We start from the raw sequence: 19,846 nt of genomic DNA on the forward strand, positions 1-19,846 counted from the left end.
ACGCCAGCTGTAACTCAGAGGGAGAGAGATCTGTAGGTGGGGGGGGGGCACCACTGAGAAGGTTGTGTGGAATTCACTGTCACAAGACTTGGGGAGGAGCATTAGCTTAGATGACCTCAAAATATGTGGCACAGTGGGTCAGTGCACCTGGCTGCCAACCAGAAGTTTGGTGGTTCTAGCCCACCCAAGAACAGCTGTAGGCAGGATTCCTTCATTGCAAGGGGTTGGACTAGATGACCCTCAAGGTCCCTCCCAACTCCACAATTTTTTTATTCTATGAGTGAAACAAATTTTATAGAGGACAGATCTGTCAGTGAATAAGCCATGGTAGGTCACTAAATGGAACCTCAAAGGAAGAGTAGTTGCTGGCCCTAGTTGGACCCTGCAGTCTTCTCCTGCATGGGACCTTCCAGATGTTTTGGACTGCCTGATGCCACCAGCCCCAGCCAGCATGGCCAACAATCAGATAGCATCCTCTAGCAACACCTGAAGGGCACCAGATTGTGGAAGGCTCAACTGCTGGGACTGATCCACCAAGGCTCTTCTTACTTTATCTACTTTACTAAATTCATACCTCGCAATTGCACCACATGAAACCCAAGGGGGCTGTCTTGTGGTTCACAGATGGTCATCCATCCAGGTAGACCTGCTTCGCTTCAGCAAGGTGGTGGCCTTGGTTGCCTTTAAACCAAAAATAGGTTCTTATGCTCATCCTGCTGCTGTGTAGTCCTAGGATTATTGCACCATGCTCTTTTTTCTGACTGTGTCGATTTACCCGAAGTCAGGAGCAGAGAGTGTGGGAGAATTAAAAGCAAGAGCTAGAAAGATGAAGCTGATATGGAGCTTGACAGGGAGCCAGTGTACGGACGTTCATGGAATGTGTTTATAGTGATGGGAAGATGAGTTTAGCAGAAACATCCACAGACAGCAGGCAGGGGCATCCTGGTGGGAGGAAAAAGAGGACAAGAATGAGAATGGCCTTTGATGCAAACTCAACTAAGTACAGCTCAGCAACAGAGCCAGTACCCTTGCTGCAGGACCAAGAAAACCTACTCAGCTATGCTCATTTGGTACCTCTGAGCAAGTCACTCTCTTTGTGCTTCCATTAGATATATGTAACCCACTCCACTGACTTGTTGGGATGATGAATGAGGTATGGAGCGATTCAAGACAGGTTAGGCTATGAATCTTAAGTCCCATCTGATCGATTAGATACTGGACTACTCTCTTCCATTTATTTCCTGGTGCTTGGCCAAACAGTAATGCACATATAGGCCAAACTTCTTAGTAGGAAGTGGGCCTCCCTAAAGAGGCATTGGCAGTCGTACTGGAGGTATTAACAGTTGCTTCATGGGAACGAGATCCTTCTCGGTTTCTTGGGTACCTTGACTGAGTCTGTCTAACCTTTGGCATTCGTTGAGGGGACCTCTGTGGCCTTTGGGCATCATGAGCCTAGAACAGGGCCAGAAAGACCCAAAGGTGACTGCTAGGGAGGTGTAGCTCTTCAGACTCAGGCTCTGGGCAGGGGTTGGTGGATCTTTTATATGGTCTGGATCTAATCTTGTAAGGGGTGTGAGATCCTGTTCAGCAGAGCATGAGAAACTGTTGCTGGACTCCTTCAGCACTGATCATTGGCTGTGCCAGCTGAACCTGATGGGAATTCTAGTCCAGTAACACTTGGAGGGCCACCCGCAGGTTCTCCATTCCTGATGTGTACAGGCTGTGAGGACAGACAGACGAAAGATATACAGATCGTGCTGATATGTCTGGTTTTAATTTTCTTTAAAAAGAAATTCAAAGTGATTAATGTTAAATTATCAATACAGTATAACTGTTTTTGTTGATGATGTGAACCCACCCTATGATCTTTGGATGGAGGGAATAATAATAATAATAATAATAATAATAATAATAATAATAATAATACCCTGCCCATCTGGGCAGCTTACAGCACATATAAAAACATAGTAAAACATGCAAAATTTAGTAATAATAATAATAATCCGCAGCAGCAGCTCCCATTAATTTCAGTGAGTCTTGTGCAGGAGAACTTGATGGCTTGCTCCATGTTGGCTCCATTGGACTTTCTCCTTACTTCACCTGGTGCCCAAACTTTAGGCAGGACTGAGCTTCAGTCAGGGCCCGGAAATGGCACCACCACAGAGGGAATGAGATGTCCCATTTATTTCCCACTGAGTTACTTCCTTTAGCAGAAGCCTTAGTAACTCTGTTGGGTTGCATCCTTCTGACCTTAAGGAGAGCAAAGCTCAAGCTATATGCTTATGGGGAAACAGTGGCACGGGTGCCACCAACCTGAGTTTTCCAGAAGAAAATGTGATTTGGGGTGATTGCGTGTGATTTTTCTGCTTACTTGGCTGCTGTTCATAACAGTGGGGAAACAGGGAAGCACTCGCGCAATGGTGTTGTGTGTTTTGTTTTTCTACTGTGCATTACCAGTCAGACGCAGATTGGTGGTGCCCATTAGCTGCTGTTTGTATCTGAGCTGTTTCTCTTTGGAAAGTCCTTCAGAGAGATTCCTTCAGAGAAAATCTTTTCTTTTCTTTTCTTTTTTCTTTTCTTTTCTTTTCTTTTCCTTCTCCTAAGGTGGCACACTCTGGTACACTTTGACACACTCTGATGAGGACCAGTTCCCTCTGCCAAAGTTGTCTCCCACAACCTTTCTCCACACAGAACATCTCCCAAGCTCTAGGAAAACTCCCACAACTTCTCCACCTAGATAACAGACACAGCCACCTAATTCTTTTGCCTTTCTGCTGGATAGCATTTCTTTAGCCTTGCCCTCAGTTGCCCCTCATTCCTCGCCAGGCACTCGCACACACACACACACACACACACACACACACACCCCTCCAATAATTCCTCTGCCTGGGCCTCCGGCCCTTATAAATCTCTGCAGCAGAGTTCTCCAGCCTGCTATTAGGCACGTGCCTGGCCAATTTCCCTCCCGCCTCAGCTGCCCCTTGTGTTACATTCACCTCATTTTGCTGATGGAGTGCTTTCCAGCAAAGTCCTTAAAAGCAGCTGTTCAGAGATGAAGTCCAACGCCGCTGCTTCAGCTGACGGTTGTCATGCAATGACGATGCTTTGCATTGCCCTGTGTAGAGCAATTTCCACATCTAAGGAGTCCTTCCTTATTGTGCCTGACAGCGGGTGTGGAGTGCATTCAGCTTTTCTGTACGGCAGCTCTCCCCACCCCCTGCCTCGCCTTCCAAGCCAGAACAAAAGTGACATGGAGTTTGACAGCTGCGGATGAACGTATTAGACAGACTGCTGGCATGATCAGCATGTATGTGTGCATGCAGGCATATCTCTCTATATCCACCCCCACCCACCCATGCATGAACACCTCTATGTGGTTAGTTTACCTGATGTCCTGGTCCAGTCCCCGAGATAATTCTGTGGGAATTTCTTTATTGAGTTCTGGATAAGCCACAATAGTGGGATGAGCATGTGTCTTTTGTATTCACCCAGCTGAGGCACAGTGGCAGCGGCTGCACAACAATATGATTATACCCAGACCAGTCACTTCCTAATGCTTGGCAGAGCAATAGCAGCATCCCAAGCACAAGGTGGTGCCCAGGAGCTAAGGCTGCCTCTGTCATCCAGGAGCAAAATGGGGGTGAAGGATTGAAATAATAGCCTGAAATCACCTGTTTTGCTGCACTGGACCTTGCACCCAGCATAAGTGGAACAAAAATGTCCTGCGAGTGCGAATGGTCTTATCACCTCGCCCCACTCCTCCTTAAACCATGTCTCTTTAGCCTCCCTGGCTCCCTGCCCTGGGAAGGCCTCTGTGAGCACTTCCAGGCAGCCTGTTTATGGAAAGTTCATCCTGACTCGTTTGCAGGAAGATTAGACAGTGAATGAGCATCCATTCTGATTTGTATGTTGGGAGGTTAGAGGATGCTGCCTCAAAGCAAGTGTTATTATCCTACACTTTCCATGTGCCTTGCCCCATAATAATAATAATATTTATTTATTTATTTATTCATACATACATTCATACATTCATTCATACATACATACATACATACATACATACATACATACCCCGCCCTCTGGCTGGCTTTCCCCAGCCACTCTGGGCAGCTCCCAACCAAATATTAAAACACAGTACAGCATTGAACATTAAAAACTTCCCGAAACAGGGCTGCCTTCAGATGTCTTTTAAAAGTAGGATAGTTGCTTATTTCTTTGACATCCAAAGGGAGGGCGTTCCACAGGGCGGGCGCCACCACCAAGAAGGCCCTCGGTCTGGTTCCCTGTAACTTTGCTTCTCGCAGTGAGGGAACTGCCAGAAGGCCCTCGGCGCTGGACCTCAGCGTCCGGGCTGAACAATGGGGGTGGAGATGCTCCTTCAGGTATACTGGGCCAATGCCGTTTAGGGCTTTAAAGGACAGCACCAACACTTTGAATTGTGCTCGGAAACGTACTGGGAGCCAATGCAGATCTCTCAGGACCAGTGTTATATGGTCTTGGCAGCCACTCCCAGTCACCAGTCTAGCTGCGGCATTCTGGATTAATTGCAGTTTCCGAGTCACATTCAAAGGTAGCCCCACGTAGAGCGCATTGCAGTAGTCCAAGCAGGAGGTAACTAGAGCATGCACCACTCTGGCAAGACAGTCTGTGGGCAGGTAGCCTGCGTACTAGATGGAGCTGGTAGACAGCTGCCCTGGACACAGAATGGACCTGCGCCTCCATGGACAGCTGTGAGTCCAAAATGACTCCCAGGCTGTGCTCCTGTTCCTTCAGGGGCACAGTTACCCCATTCAGGACCAGGGAGTCCCCCAAACCAGCCTGCCCCCTGTCCCCCCAAAATAGTACTTCTGTCTTGTCAAGATACAACTTCAGTCCATTAGCCGCCATCCATCCAGACACTCACACAGGACCTTCACTGTCCTCACAGGTTCTGATTTAAAAGAGAGGTAGAGCTGGGTATCATCTGCATATTGATGAACACCCAGCCCAAACCCCCTGATGATCTCTCCCAGCGCTTCACATAGATGTTAAAAAGCATGGGGGAGAGGATGGAACCCTGAGGCACCCTACAAGTGAGAGCCCAGGGGTCTGAACACTTATCCCCCCCCCACTTTCTGAACACGGCCCAGGAGGAAGGAGAAGAACCACTGTATAACACTTATTGAAAAAGAAGTCCAATCTTTTGGGGGAGCTTTTTTGTTTTTGTTCGGCTCAATACCTCCCAATCAACTGTAATTGAATTTGCCAGTATGTAATTGCATCCCACCAGAAAATAGTGACAGTCTGAAAGCACCTTATATGAAGAAAGCAGATAGGAAATAATACAAGTGTAACCTGCATCCAAGTTCTCTTTCCTCCCTCACCCTCCAGCACTCAGCATTCCATGCCCACAGAGCCTCTTTCATCCTAATTGGCGCATATTCCCCTCCCGAGGGTCCTGCCCCTGGAACAATTGTGGTACTTCTGTAAACCTTAGGGTTTCCCCAAGTCCACTGATACCTCCCTCTGGTGCAACAGCACTCACAAAATTAAGGTTACTATTATTGGGGTAACTGGCTCAATTACCTATTATTCTTTAGATAGAATCATAGAATTGTTGAGTTGGAAGAGACCACAAGGATCATCTAGTCCAACCCCCTGCAATGTAGGAATCTTTTGCCCAACATGGGGCTCAAACTCACAACCCTGAGATTGAAAGTCTCAGACTCTACCGACTGAGCTGAATGACAAGGTCTTCGAAGCCCTTTCTTATACTAAGTGTGCAGTGTTTGCTTAGTGAATCTGGTTAGAGAGTAGACTACACCTGCTGCAGTCTCACACACATAGATGCTTGTAGGTAAAAATAATAATAAAGTTGTTTGTTGTAGGAGATGCATAACTTGGATGGAAAAGGTTTCTAGTTCTAGTCTAACTAGTCTAGAGAAGAACAAGGCAGCCATGAGGATAGTTAAAGATAACCTCCCATATTGAGGTCAGAGAGAGAAGTGTGAGGAAGAGGAGGAAGCTGTAAACGGGATACTGCCTAAGATGTATCAGTCTCTAGACAACAAAAATAATGAGAGAAAAAGAGAGAGAGAGAGTGAGAGAGAGAGAGAGAGAGAGAGAGAAGTCCGCAGAGAGATAAAGGTACAGGGATAGTCTGGTAATTAGGAGGTTCCTTACTCGGTCAGTGTAAACTCTTCTCCTGCAAACTTCCAACAAGAATAAAGAGAACTACTTCTGAGCATGTACCAAGTGCTTTTCCTTCTCCACACTGAGTAAGGAGCAGGGCTTCCCATATAAACCTGAGTACCAAAGATTCTCAGGAAGTTCTTTCCATATTGTGCAGCTTTTTGGTGCTCTCACACAGGGGACATGCTCAATCCCTAACAGGGCTGGCTCTACCATTCGACAGAGAGAGGTGGCTGCCTCAGGTGGTAAGGGCTGAGGGGGAGGCAGTGAAGTGTTAGAAGACAGAGTTGAGGGGGGAATGTTGTGGATAGTAGGAGAGGATATATTGATTAAATATTATCCTTCTTCACTCACACTAGTGAGCTAGTAGCAGAGCACATTCCCTTGCACATTGCTGGAAGTCAGTTGATAGATTCCTTGGAATCGTATAAGTTGAGCAATCCAGTCTGGCTTGTCCAGATTGGATTGTTCCTGGTAAATTTCCTATTTAGTTCCCTCTTAAAAACAGTAATGACATGACAGTCTTCTTTTAAAAGTAATGATCATTACTTACATTCAGTTCACAGTATAGTCCTGAAGGCAGGCATTATCTTGTAGTTACAGTTACAGTTACAGAGAAAAGTGTGGGTTCATCCTCTGTGAGGGATGAGCCCATGTGCTGCTGGCTGAGAGCCAGCAGATAGCAAAGGCAAAATGGAGAGAAGGGATCAAGAGAGAGAGAGGTGGCTGCATGACTGGCCCATTTGTAGGGTCTGCCAGGGTCACGCCCATCTACCTGGTCACACACAGGGGGAGGACGCTCCAGACCAGGTGTGACAGTTAGTCCTTCTGGCTGGAGCAACATTCCTCTGTGTGTCCACTCTGGGCAAACAGGAAATGTATTTGACTGCTTGAGTGATGTTACATCCCACAGTGTGTGCTATGCAGCCTTGCTACAGCAGAGTTGTCCAGTGTGACCTCTGAGCTAGTCCTTTATATTATTCAGTTCCCCCATCTGATATTTGGAAATGGCTTACCTTTTATCAGCAGGCAAGGTGCAATCCTGACTTCAATGGGACTTACTCTCAGGTACATACATACATGCATCATTTAATTTGTAGGCCACCTTTCCATAGTTCAAGCCATGCTCAAGGCAGCTTAAAACATGGGAAAATACATAATTACAAGATAGCAAAAGAAGTTATAAACAATAAATAAAACATCAAAAAATACACAACCAAATTGCACAATTTCCACATATATCATAAGATCCAAAATAAAGATACAAAAGATTAATATCAATAATAAAAACAAGTCCTCCAGCACCAACCCGCCCCCCCCAGACCCCAGCCCAAGGGTAGGGGTCTATTGAATTGCAGCCTTAAAGTCTCTTGCTGGCAGACCTTAGAAGTGGGGAGTGTCTTCACTGGGCAACTAGTGCCCAGTGATAAAGCTACAATTGCAATAGATTTTGCAGCCATTTCTCTCCTAATCTAACTAATGAAGTAATCATGACTCGAGTGCTGGCAGGGATCCAGGCTGTGTGAATTGCTGAGCTGAGTTGCATGGCTTTGTCTGGAGGGAGCAGTTACCTGGCTCCCTCCAGGGCTGCGGATTCTTCAGGTATCCCTCTTCCCGGTGAATGGTTTTGTGGGTGACCGTATCAGCATGCCAGTTGGCAGACTCAACAACTTTGTAAAAAAAAAAAGAAAAAAAAAGGTCAAATTCACCTTTTTAAATATGGCAACCTTAATTTATTATGTTACTATTGTTTATTAAATTTGTATACCCATAGATCTCAGAGCGGTTCACAACACAAAAGTACAACACAAAAAACAAAACAAAACACATAATAAAAATAAGAACAGAAAGAAACCCATGATCTCTCCTTCCACGACATTAAAAGGGCATGTATTCTATGGAAGAGCATTCTGAGCCCTCCCAACACAGATATAGACATGGTCTCTATGAGCCAGATTAACGCTGGATGAAAACCATAATTTTCAGGCAATATAATCCAAATTCTGCATGGAGAGAAAAAATGGATTATGTAACCTGTAAATTGAATAATTTATAAATTGTATAATTTATAAATTTATGTATTGTATAAATTGTAAATTGTATAATTTATAAATTGCATAATTTACTGTGCAATGCACATTACTTTGCCCCATTTAATCTAGTTGGAAGGAGCAAAGGGCTGCACACGAGAAGCTCTCCCATGAACTCCAGGAAACTGCAAACGCTTTGGCAGTGCAAGAGGAAGTTGCAGCATGTCTTTCCCTAGAGCTTTTCAAGACAAGGTTGGACATGAATCTGTCATGGCTGCTTTATGTCCAGGAAATCCTGTCTCGGGGAGAAGGAGCTTAGCCGAGATGGTTCCCCAAGTTCCTTCCAACTCTTAAAGTTTTTTATGGTTCAGCAAAAGTCAAAGAGCTCAGCAAAAGTCTTGCGGGCCTAAAAAGAAGGCTTCCTCGTGCCACTGCTTAAGAGCACCAGATCTTTATGCTACTGTTGTGGGCAGACTAAGCTTGTGGTGAACTCTGTGGGAACACCTCCCTTCTCTTGTGGCAGCGAGCTGTTTAAGGAAGGCTCCCCAGGTTAACAGGAGCAGCAGTCCAAGTCGATGAAACTCCTATTCCACTGAAGTCCTGGATATTCTCGTTGGCTGGCCAGTCTTATGTTCCAGATGTGGGTCTTGGCCCCAGAGGGTAGCGAGGCTCTGGCTAACTTGAGAAGCAGAAGCTCATCCACATTTCCATTTGTGCTGCGATTTCTAGGCACAGGTCTGTGATTCAGAGGCCTGGGTCTGGGCAGTTTTGTGTGTGTGCCCGCCCCAACCATTTCCCCAGGAAAACATGCTGTTTACCACTGAATTGGAACAAATGTCTATTGAGTTGTCCATACTCCTTAAGGCCCACCTGCTCCCATGCCAACCTGCCCAAATCTTTAGCTAAGCTGTTTCTTCAGGTGCCCCAGATACTGGGGGAAAGGCAGGTGGAAACCAACACCTTCCCCAAAGAAGTATACAGTCATACCTCGGGTTGAGTACGCTTCGAGTTGCGCTCTGCAGCAACCGGGAAGTAACGGAGCGCATTACTTCCAGGTTTTGCCGCTTGCGCATGCGCAGACGCTCAAAATGATGTCACGTGCATGCGCAGAAGCGGCGAAAAGCGATGCGTGCGTGCGCAGACGTGCCATCGCTAGTTTACGTTTGCTTCTAGATGCGAACGGGGCCCCGAAACAGATCCTGTTCATATCTGGAGGTACCACTGTATCTGGTCACTTTGGGTGCTTCCAGAATGTCACCATTTTTAGGTGGGATTCAGTTACCAGCAAATGCAGGTTGTGCAATTCAGGTTTATTTGGAGCTCTTGCACAACAGACCTGCCCCCCCCCGAAACTCCCCCCCCCCGCCTTTTTGCAGTAAGGAATGTGATGGGGAAAGGCACTGGAAAGTGTGAGGTAACATTTGCTTAATGCAACATCATCTATCTTCCCCGGAAACAAATAAGAATGAATGCTCAGTAAATAGCTGTCACCTCTGCTCAACCTTTGTGCAAACACATCAGGATGAATGCTTAATAAACAGGTTGTCTGAAAGTGACCTTAGGCACCAGGTTAACGCAGTGTTTCCCAACCTTTTTTGGGCAAAGGCACACTTGTTTCATGAAAAAAATCTCGAGGCACACCACCATTACAGCCCCGTGACGTCAGCGCGCAGCGTCACGCCGGGAGGGACATGAATTGCTAGCAAATTACATAATCACCTCCTTGAGGGCTGGCTCATCTTCTCCGAAGGCAGAACCCCATTAATTAACAGCACAGACTCACACCATAGCCAAGACGAGGGGGGAAAACCTCAGTCATGCACAGTCATGCACATGTGGGGGCTAAATGAGGACGAAGACCGGGCAGAGAGCAGGGTTCAAATCACCCCACCTGGCCAGGACAATCCCTGGGTGCTCCCTTGGGCCACTCGCCTGACCCACCTCGCAGGGCTGTTGTTGCGAGGATAACACGGGGAGAACCACACGCGCCCCCGGGAGCTCCTTGGAGGAGAAAGCGGGCGATGAATGCAATGCACGAAATATATGAGAGGCGACCAGGTTTTGCAGGTGAGGGGCCCCCTCCGCTTCCAACACCCGGCGCAACGACGCCGAAGTTTCCCCCCGGGCTCGGCTTGGGGAGCAGCGCTGCTCCCCCCCCGGCTCCCCTTCGCCCTCCTGGCTCTCTCTGCCGCCCACTGGGGACCCCCCTCACCTGCCAAGTCCGGAGCGCCGGTGGAAGTTGCATGCATGCATACAGGGCGCCGCGTTGCCATTGCATTGCACTGCACTCCATGCAACGCCTGCACGCATGCATTGCCTTGCACGCCCGCCAAGGGGTCTCCCCGCGGTCCGATGCGTCCCCTCCGGCGCGGATGCAGCATTGCAAAAATAAAAAAACCCCGACGCAGCCCTACCTGGGGGGCAGTCTCCGCCTCCGCCGCTCCGCCTCCGCGGGGATCCCCGGGCTCCATCCTGCCGCCCAATCTCCGCGGGGGCGCAGGCAGGCTGCGCGGGGTCTGCGCGGAAGAGCCCCTGCCCGCCTGGCCGCCGCCGCTGCGCTCATTCCATGGCCGGGAGAAGAGCGCTTCAAACAAAACGCCCGGCCCGCCAGGCCACGCTGGGAAATGTAGTTCGCGCACCCTGCGCGGGCGCGGAGCCCAAGGGCGAGGGGACTACGGATCCCGGCAGCCCCCGCGCCGGGGACGGAGGGGGAGAGGCCGGGTGCAGGGATGGAGGGACGGGTGGGCGAGCGAGTGAGTGAGTGGCAGCCGCCAAGCCTTGGCCGAGAGCCAGGAAGGGCCTCCCCGGAGGAGGAGGAGGAGGAGGAGGAGGGAGGCGCAGAGCAGGAGGGAGGGAGGGAACCCCAGGGGTCATCTAGTGACGGCACCCCAATCGAAAATTTGACTTTTTTTAAAAAAAAATCTTTCGAATTTTTTAATTTTTCCCGCAGCACACCAGGCAACATCTTGCGGCACACTAGTGTGCCGCGGAACAGTGGTTGGGAAACACTGGGTTAAGGTGTGATTGTTCTTTCAGGCATTTTAAACGATTTTATACTATGTTAAGTACTGGTGTGTTTAATGTGTGTTCCACTCTGCTTTAATGTTCTGATGTATTTCGTTTTGCTATTGTTGTTTTAAAGTCTTAAACAATATTGTAAACTTCTCTGGGATAATTTTTTCTGGAGGTTGGTGTACAAATATTCTAAAGAAATTTTAAAAATTAGGACTCTGCACATTATGTGATCCTCTTTGTGCATATTAAAAAAGAATCTGGAATTTGTGTGAAATCTCCATGCCGTGTGTATACACAGCGAAGAAACTGCCTGTAGGAGGAATCCTGTAGGAAGTGAAGCAGCACTAAGTTGCAGAGTTTCGCATGGTGCTAGTAATATTTACACATCACACAAAAGGAACACACCCTCAGCAGAAGAAAACAAAAGGGCTTCTCTTTCGGCAGCAAGGACAAAACCCACAATGAATGCTCAGCGCTGTTATGTGTTCATTCCACTCAAAATGTGCCAACCTGGTGCCCTTCCACAGGTGTTTTGCCCTGCATCTGCCACCAGCCTCTGCCAGAATGGCCGTGCCCCATCAGCTCCAGCCCCCATACGGCTGACTGGGGCTGAGGGGAACTGTAATTCAGAACTTGGAGGCGGGGGCAGCAGGCTGGGGAAGGCTCCTCTTCTTCATTTAAAGCAGGGATTCCCAAATGGTATGCAAATAGAGGGGCTGAAGGGTACCTTGAAACATTATGGATGAAGACATCATTTTGTAGAGCAACGGGTTCAATTTCAAAGTGGCTCAGCTCCATTCAGTTCAGGCAGAACACCTTTTCCCATCACCAGGGTCAAACTGCCAGGGAGGGGGGAATAAGGCTGCAAATTGTCAGTCAAAGCCAGCTGTGGCTGGTGCTGCTTAGGATGCTTGCAATCTGCCCTCATTCCCAAACTCCCAGGACAGCTTTGCATATATAAAAGGAAAAGTTTCTCTTTTTTCCTATGAAGAAGCTGAAGGGCGGGCCTATAAACAGATTATCATTCATGTGACACTTTAAAGGCAGGCAGCTGGCTTATGAATCGGGGAAGGACAGAGCCGGTGGCTGAATCAGTGCTCAGTTTGCTGCCATGTAGTTCCATTGCGGCAACTGCGAGCCCGAGAAGGAGCCGGGCTCACACAAGGACTCCTGTAAAGGCTCTGTTTGTATTAGGCCTTCTTTCACCCTAAGCCACCATATTGGGTGCATCCACCACTTTATTTGGCAGGGGTGGGGAGACCCTTTTTGTGACCAAGGGCCACATTCCCTCTTGGGCTGCCTTCTGGGGGCCAAATGCCAGTGGCAGGTTGGGCCAAGGACCAAGGTTGGAGGAGCAGCCTTTCTGTAAATGGGCTCGTTTCTGCACATGCTCACACGTCCCTCTCTAGCCCCTGTCCAAACAACCAAACAACTAAGAGGCATTGTCAGAGTTCATGGACACATTTTAGCCAGGCAAAACACTCGAGGAGGGTGGGAAGCAGGGCTGGGGAGAAGGGTGTGGGCCTTGGCACAGTCCCAAGGGGCAGCAAGCTCTGGAGATTCTGCAGCGCTGAATCCCTGGAGGATGATGCGTGGGCTCCTTCCTGCTCATCAGTGCTATAGCCTTCACAGAGGGGGACGTTAACTCTCCCCCCCCCCCGGTGTAACGCCATTCCCAATCTCCCACGACTGCTTTTACATCTTGCCTGGCTTGGCCCTCAGGGATCCCCGGCTGCCAGCCTTGTTGCCAGTGACTGATGGTGTTTCCTGCTTGGCAGGGGGTTGGACTCGATGGCCCTTGTGGTCTATTCCAATTCTATGATTCTATGACGTCACCGTCAGCGAAAGAGCAGCGTGCCAGTTTGCGTTGTCAGAATGCATATAGCTGATTTAATTTACTTGCTGCTGCTTGGCTTTGGATATAGCCAAGGTGGCTTACTATGACTTGAAATGAGGGTCAAGAGTTCCAGCCTAATGCTGGGGATGATAAGAGTGGCCTGTTGGCACAGAAGCTTTTGGTTTGCATGTGGTGCCAGAGTTCTGCAGTGGCCCTCGTGCAAGGGAGTAACGCAGCGCAACAGAGGAATCCAGGTCAGTGTTGCGCCAGCAGAGAATCATTGTGCAGCAAAGATGCCAGCAACCTGCTTAGGCATTCCTTTGGGCAACAACATCCCACCAGTAGAGTAAGTATCCCACTAAGCAACTTTAACTTAGCGCTGCACTGGATACAACCCAATTTTTAGGCGCCAAGAGAAAACATTCCTCTTCAACCAGGCCATGGGTTGATTAATATTCTACAGCCTTTTAAATGAGACTGTGGGAAGGGTGTGCGTGTTGTTGTTGTTGTGCTGTTTTGTTTACTTATTTTTGTCCTGTGAACTGCCCTGAGAACTTGTGATGAAGGGTGGTATATAAATCTAATAAAATAATAATAATACGACGCAGAATACGGAAAGAGGATACAACTGTAGTGCTAACATAATAAGAGGGCAGTCTAAATTTACGTAATTAGTAAAAAGAAAATCATCCAAAAGAATGCTCACAGAGTGGCTAGCAAATTAAATAAAGTGGGAGGCAGCGAGAGAGAGAGCTCTGCCAATGCTTTAGCAAGAGGTTTGTGGTTCACTCCTAAGCGACACCTTTGCATGGTGCTGGTGGCCTCTGTCCAAGATGGTTTCATTGCCTGAGAGAAGGGAAACCCAAAAGGCCACTCACTAATATGGGGCACAATCCACCCAGTGGTTCTCCTGACACGAATCTCATGGAGTGAATGAAACCTGTGATGGGAAACTGAGGTCCCTCCAGACCAGTGGGGTTTTTGTGGGTGCATTCTGCAGCATGTCACAGATTCAGTAATAGTGCATGAGTTGTGACTTTATACTGGACCACCCACACATCCTTTGCTCTGTGATGCTTCCCCAGTGTTACTATACTGTTGCTGTCCAGAAGGGAACTCTTGTGTTATAGCACAGCAAAAGCAGGGCGAATCCTGTCCCCACCTGAATATTTGTGGTTATGAAAAGTTACAGGATTCTAGCAGGAGGTTATGGGGCAGGTGCTGATTGGAGGCAAAGCAGAATGTTCATCCCAAAACCTTTGCAGACTTGAACAGTTCTTAAAAAGTGGGGTTGCATATGACTGCCCCAGTCTCCATGAATGCCCCATGAAAAGGATATCTGGAGGGGCCCTGAGAGCCTTGGAGAGAGAGAAAAAGAGTGGGGATCCTTAGGACTGATCCAAAGGGCACTTTGGCACCTGAGGCGTACAATCCAAATGCTCCTGCCTGCCCTTGTTGGGTTGTGTGTTTTTTTTAAAAAAAGTAATAATTCCATTTGAAAACAGAAACTTTGCTGCCCTTTGGCAACATCACGAATCTGCCACGCTCTTGGCAGAGCGGGTCCATGGCATGATGAAGGAAGGGAAGGCTTCTTGGCATGGGGCTGGAGCGGCTAATGCTTTCTCCTCTTTCCTCTAGACAACTGCGCAGGAACCTGAGTCTCTGTTTCATTACAAAGCTGCTGGGAAAGACGCAGACAGCAGTGAGCAATGAGGTTAGTGTGGGGAAACGTGGGAAGAGGGTGAACGGGTTCCAGGTCTGATGATGCTTTCCTGGGATCCTTCCAACATAGAATCATAGAATCAAAGGATCACAGAATTTTAGAGTTGGAAGGGAGACCAAGGGCCATCTAGCCCAACCTGCAAGGCAGGGATCTCATCTCATCCATGGCAGGTGGGCATCCAATCTCTGCCTAAAAACCTCCCAGGAAGGAGAGTCCACCACTTCCCAAGGGAGACCATCCCGCTGTCAAACAGCTCTTCCCGTCAGACGGTTCTTCTTGAGGTTTAGTCGGAATCACCTTTCTTGTATGGCAGGAGCTCCCTTGGAATACTGGCTATGGGTTTTTCTGGGAGCATGGCTGGCAGGGATATTGCATCCTGTTTGTGGATGCTGAAACATTTGTGTAGACCAGCAGTTGTCAAAGTTTTGCCTGTGAAAGAGGCCTTTCTATGTCTGTGTGACTGTCAGTGAGTTGGTGCATGCCTTTTTCCAAGCTCATATACACATTTTGGGGTGCAGACAGAGTGCCAGCCAGGCTTACAGGGCCCCAAGAACTCCAGGTGTGACTTAGAATGCATTCAGAACTCCCCAGCAGGCTGAGCACTGCAGCTGTGCACGTCTGAGCATGTCTACCCAGAAGGGGAAGCAAAGCAGGTGTGACACAGGGCAACCTGGCCCTGGCACAGAAGGAGAGCCACGTTGTGCCCTGCAAACTCCCTGTCAGCAGAAGGAACCTTTGCAGGTCAGAATTCGGACACACATTAAGGCATGAAAGGACAAGTCATTTTATCTTCAGGAATACATTCCTGGGGGGGGGGAGGAAATCTGCCAGGGAACCACATGCTGGTAGTGGGCAGGCTGGGGCCAGAAGTGGGCAGGACACCCCTTTTCTCCCTCCCTCGTTCTCTGCTTTCTCTTCCCCTTCTCTCTATTACAGCCTGTGTTCTCCCTGTCCCTGCCCCTCTGCCACCGACTTCTCTCTCCCCGCTCTCTCAGCCTCTCTCTGCCACCAACTTCTCTCTCCCTCTCACTTCTCCCATTTCCCTTTCGTTTTCTTTCTTCTCGCCCCTCCCTGCATTTAGTCTAGAAGCAGCCCTCAGGCTGCATGTTGCCCACCCCGGAATTAAAAAGGTGCATCCAGCCCCTTCAGAACCTTCCAAGGTGGCCCACCCTCTAAGACCTCTAGAAACCATCGTTGCCTCCAGCAACTTTTCTGCTCTCATCTGGGGTCCATCTCCACGCGCCCCCCCCCCCCGGGCAGAGGAGGGGAGGAGAAAGGGAGGAGGTGCGCACAGTGGTTTTGTGACTGCCATGTGTGACGGGGTTCCAATCCTTCCTGGCTTTGATTTCTCAACTTTGAACGCAATGCCAGAAAATTAATATAGCTGCTTGCGTCTGGGACTGATAAAGGCTGATGGGATCCCTGCAGAGGAAAGCGACACGACAGCAAGGCCGCCTGCTCTTAGCATCCTTTCCAGCAGCATGTGCCCTGCCATTAGCATCTCCCGCACATTGCACTCTTGCGTAGACAGGAGCATGTGTATCTGTCATACATGAGGGGCCAAATAGTCTGACAGAATGTTTTCTGTGTCAAGAGTTTTGATGAATATTTATTTGTTTGTTTGTTTGTTTATAAAATTATTTATATAACTACCCTCACAAAAGGATATCAAGGCCACTGGAAAAAGCCCGTGGGTCTTATGCGCCAGTGCCATAGATGCACTGCTGGGAATCCTGCTGCCCCCAAATTCATTTTCTCCTCCCTCCATATGCCTCCTGGTTAGCAACCAAGCAGGGAGGCAGTAACCAGAAGGGCTGGGTTTGGGGCCCAGACAGGATGCCTCTTGCTGAAACATCCATAGAATTGTAAAGTTGGAAGAAACCAAGAGAGTCATCTGGTCCAACCCTTTCCAATGCACGAATCTTTTTGCCCAACCGGGGGGGGGGGCGCACAGACCCACGACCCTGAGATTAAGAGTCTCATGCTCTACTGACTGAGACATTCGTGCTGGTTTAAAGCAGCCTTCCCCACCCTGGTGCCCTTTCTCCTGCTGTCTTGAACTACGGCTACCACCTGCCCCAGCCAGCAGAGCCAACGTTCAGGAAGGATGGAAGCCAGTACTTCCACATTGGCTGCCCTGCTTTACAGGAGGCTCTGCACCTCAAAGAGCTTTCGGTCGACGTTTTGGCAGGAGGGGCTGGTAGAAAAGCAAGAGAGAGAGAGAAGGGAAGTCACATCCACAAAGGCAGTTGCACATTCTGCTGTGTCTTTGCCTTTCACCTGCTCATGCCCGGTCCTTGCAGCACTCCATCGCTCTTGCTTCCCATCCTTCTGTGTCTTCCAGCCGAACTCTCCCTACTCAGTTTAAAGAAGGCTTGCAGGTTTCCCAGAGGCGCCTGGTTCGCCCCTGTGAGGACAGGAGGCCGAACTAGGTGGGCCCTCTTTCGCCTACTCCAGCAGGCTTCTCTTACGTTCTTATGATCTTAAGCAAGCTGAAACATTTTTTTAAAAATCTGTAACTCTATTTGAATGATGCAAACTGATGAAGACTTGACAGGATCACAAAATGAAGATAAACTTTTTTCTCCTTATGAGCAATACATCAGCCCTTTCCCACACATCTCTGTATATTAGGGGTAGGCAACTGGAGGTCTAGCAACTCAGTCTGGAACCCAGGGCTTCCCATCTGCTCCCCAAGAATCCTCACAATGTATCTGAGATGCTAGATAAATGACTCTTCAACCACCACCCCCCAAGGCAGTGAGCAGCAGTTCCCTCTCTCAAAGCCCTTGAGCTGCCCTTGCATTATGGACAAGAGTAAAAGGTGAGGTGCCTAAGATTTGGGGGGGGGGGGTTGCGTGCTACCCAGGCCTCTCTTGCTGTGCACCAGGGGCAAAACTAGGCTTTATTTCACCAGGGTCAAAGACCCAGTTTGGCCTCCCATGTGCATTTGAGTACACACACACACACACACACACACACACACACACGCTAGGAGCCTCAATGGTACCCCTCTGGAGGCTTTGCCCAGGGCAAAAAACCTGGCTATCCCCCCTGTAGCCCCCTGCTGTGCACCAACTTTTACCAACATTGGTGCTCTGCACATGTTTTGGACTATATCTCCCATCGGCCCCAGGTTGGTAAAAGTTTTGTGCGCAATGGAGAGGAGAGAGTTAAGGAGTCCTTTGCATGCAGCTTGGGTTGCAAGGGAATGACTTGACAGACAAAGCCAGCTCTGGCTTTGCTTCCTTCAAAATCAACCCCCCACCCCCATTTTAAAAAATTTGTTGATGTCCAGAGCTATATACTTTGTTTTCTGCTCCAGCAATTGAATGTAATTTCGAAATTGCCAACTTGGCTTATTCCAAAGCCCATCACAGCAGAAACTCCTTTGGCTTCTGTGCTTTTGCACCGAGAAAGGCGTGCAGGTGGGCAGCTTATTTTTGTATATTTAGCTCTATATATGTTTTTTGATTCATCCCAGCAAGTAAGCTATTGTTTAAATATTCTCCAAGGCTTCTTTTTAAGGAAGAAGAATAAGCAATCAGCAGGCACAATGGGGAGCGATGGGAATGGACGTGAGCGGAGAGGAGATCTGACAGATTGCTTTCCCTCTCCTCCCCCCCCCACTGCCCCCTCCCCTCTAGTGCTCCGCTGAAATGAAATTTCTGCTGATTTGTTAACATTCAAACCCACAACGAGGTTATGCAGAGTTAGAAGCACTTGGGAGGCAGGGAAAGAGTGCACACGGAGGAATCGCTTTTACAAGGGCAAGTCTGCACAGGAGCTTGGCAGGGGCAGTGGGGCCCCAGAAGTGCCGACTCAGCCCATCCGATCAGCGCAAGGCGTGCTGCCTCAAGGCTTGGCCAGGGCAGCAGGCAACTGAGCCAGCCTGGAAACAAAGCTGCACTCAGACCTGAGGCAGCAAGCAGGCGCTTCTAACCTGTTGGCCAGGCAAGAGCCGGTTTACACCTGGCCTGCCCAGTCCAGTCTGGAGGCCTTATATATGCCGGCCAATCACAAGCACAGATGTGTGTCACATTACTGTTCTTTGAAGAAGGACTTTGTGGCCTGAGCACACCCAGTCCTTGAAAGGACCACCGGGTTCCCAACTCAAGCCTTAGAATTTTGGACTTTATCAGGGATTAGCAGTGGAATTGCCAAAGTTTCTGAGAAGCTGGATCAGTTTTGTGACTCTGCTTAAGCCACCTTTTCCAGTTTCCACCATTTCAAGCTTCTTGCCAATTATTTGTTTAAATGCACAGTCTGACCTGGACCTATGATGCTATTGTACATTCTTCCTTCCTGGAGCCTTGAGAAATTCAGGGTGGCCTTTACAAGGCCAGCTTGAAGAAGGATCAGTATTGACTTATGGTATACTGAGTCAGCAGGCGTTGTGGAGGTGCAGAAACAAGCACACTTTTTATAGGCAGCTAAAAAAAATGTACTCATCAGCATGGCTGGATTATGGGCTGAGCAGAGGAAATAATTGCAACCAACCCCCACTTAATATCTGGATGCCTTGTATTCTTCATCCTTGTCCTGAACAAGCAGCAAAGGTCTGATGATGACAGTAATGAGATACGTCTTGGTTGCTAAAAAGATGGATTAGGTTGCAGGGGAAGAAATAGTATATATCACCCATGTGGGCTAATTAATAAAAGAATGCGCTGGGTGCCTACATCTGAAATGTGGGGCAATCAAACTCTAGTAACAGAGCCAGAGTCCCAGCAGCAAAGTTTTAGACCACAAAAGCAAGCAACAGTATAGCCTAGGAATATAGGCTGTTAGATTTAACCCATTTACAGCACTTCCCCATTTCTACCCTTCTTGCAATGAACAGATCACACCATTAGCAATTTTAAATGCATTACTTACAAACCCCAGAGATTAATGTGTTATTCCATGCAGCAGCAAGAACACAGGTAGAAAAAAAATGTTTTACAAAACACAGAAAAATACTTCTCGGCACACAGTCTGGGCTTGAAGCGCAGTGTTGTCTTGGTCAACTTTAGAATGAACAAAGAACCTTTACTTCCATCTTCACCAAAGGTGAAGGGGGAATAACCC

At 48.5% G+C, this 19,846-nt stretch overlaps 1 protein-coding gene across 1 annotated transcript in view; it reads left to right on the plus strand.

The window, feature by feature from the left end:
• FAM178B (family with sequence similarity 178 member B) overlaps positions 1 to 19,846 on the plus strand; it is a 194,033-nt gene that overhangs the window by 122,933 nt on the left and 51,254 nt on the right. Inside the window, exon 13 of the mRNA XM_082229961.1 lies at positions 14,692 to 14,767. Within this exon, the coding sequence (XP_082086087.1) occupies positions 14,692 to 14,767 (76 nt within the window). The remainder of the gene's footprint in view (positions 1 to 14,691; positions 14,768 to 19,846) is intronic.

This window comes from Podarcis vaucheri, assembly GCF_965113315.1.
Source record: "Podarcis vaucheri genome assembly, chromosome: 7".
NCBI lineage: Eukaryota > Metazoa > Chordata > Lepidosauria > Squamata > Lacertidae > Podarcis > Podarcis vaucheri.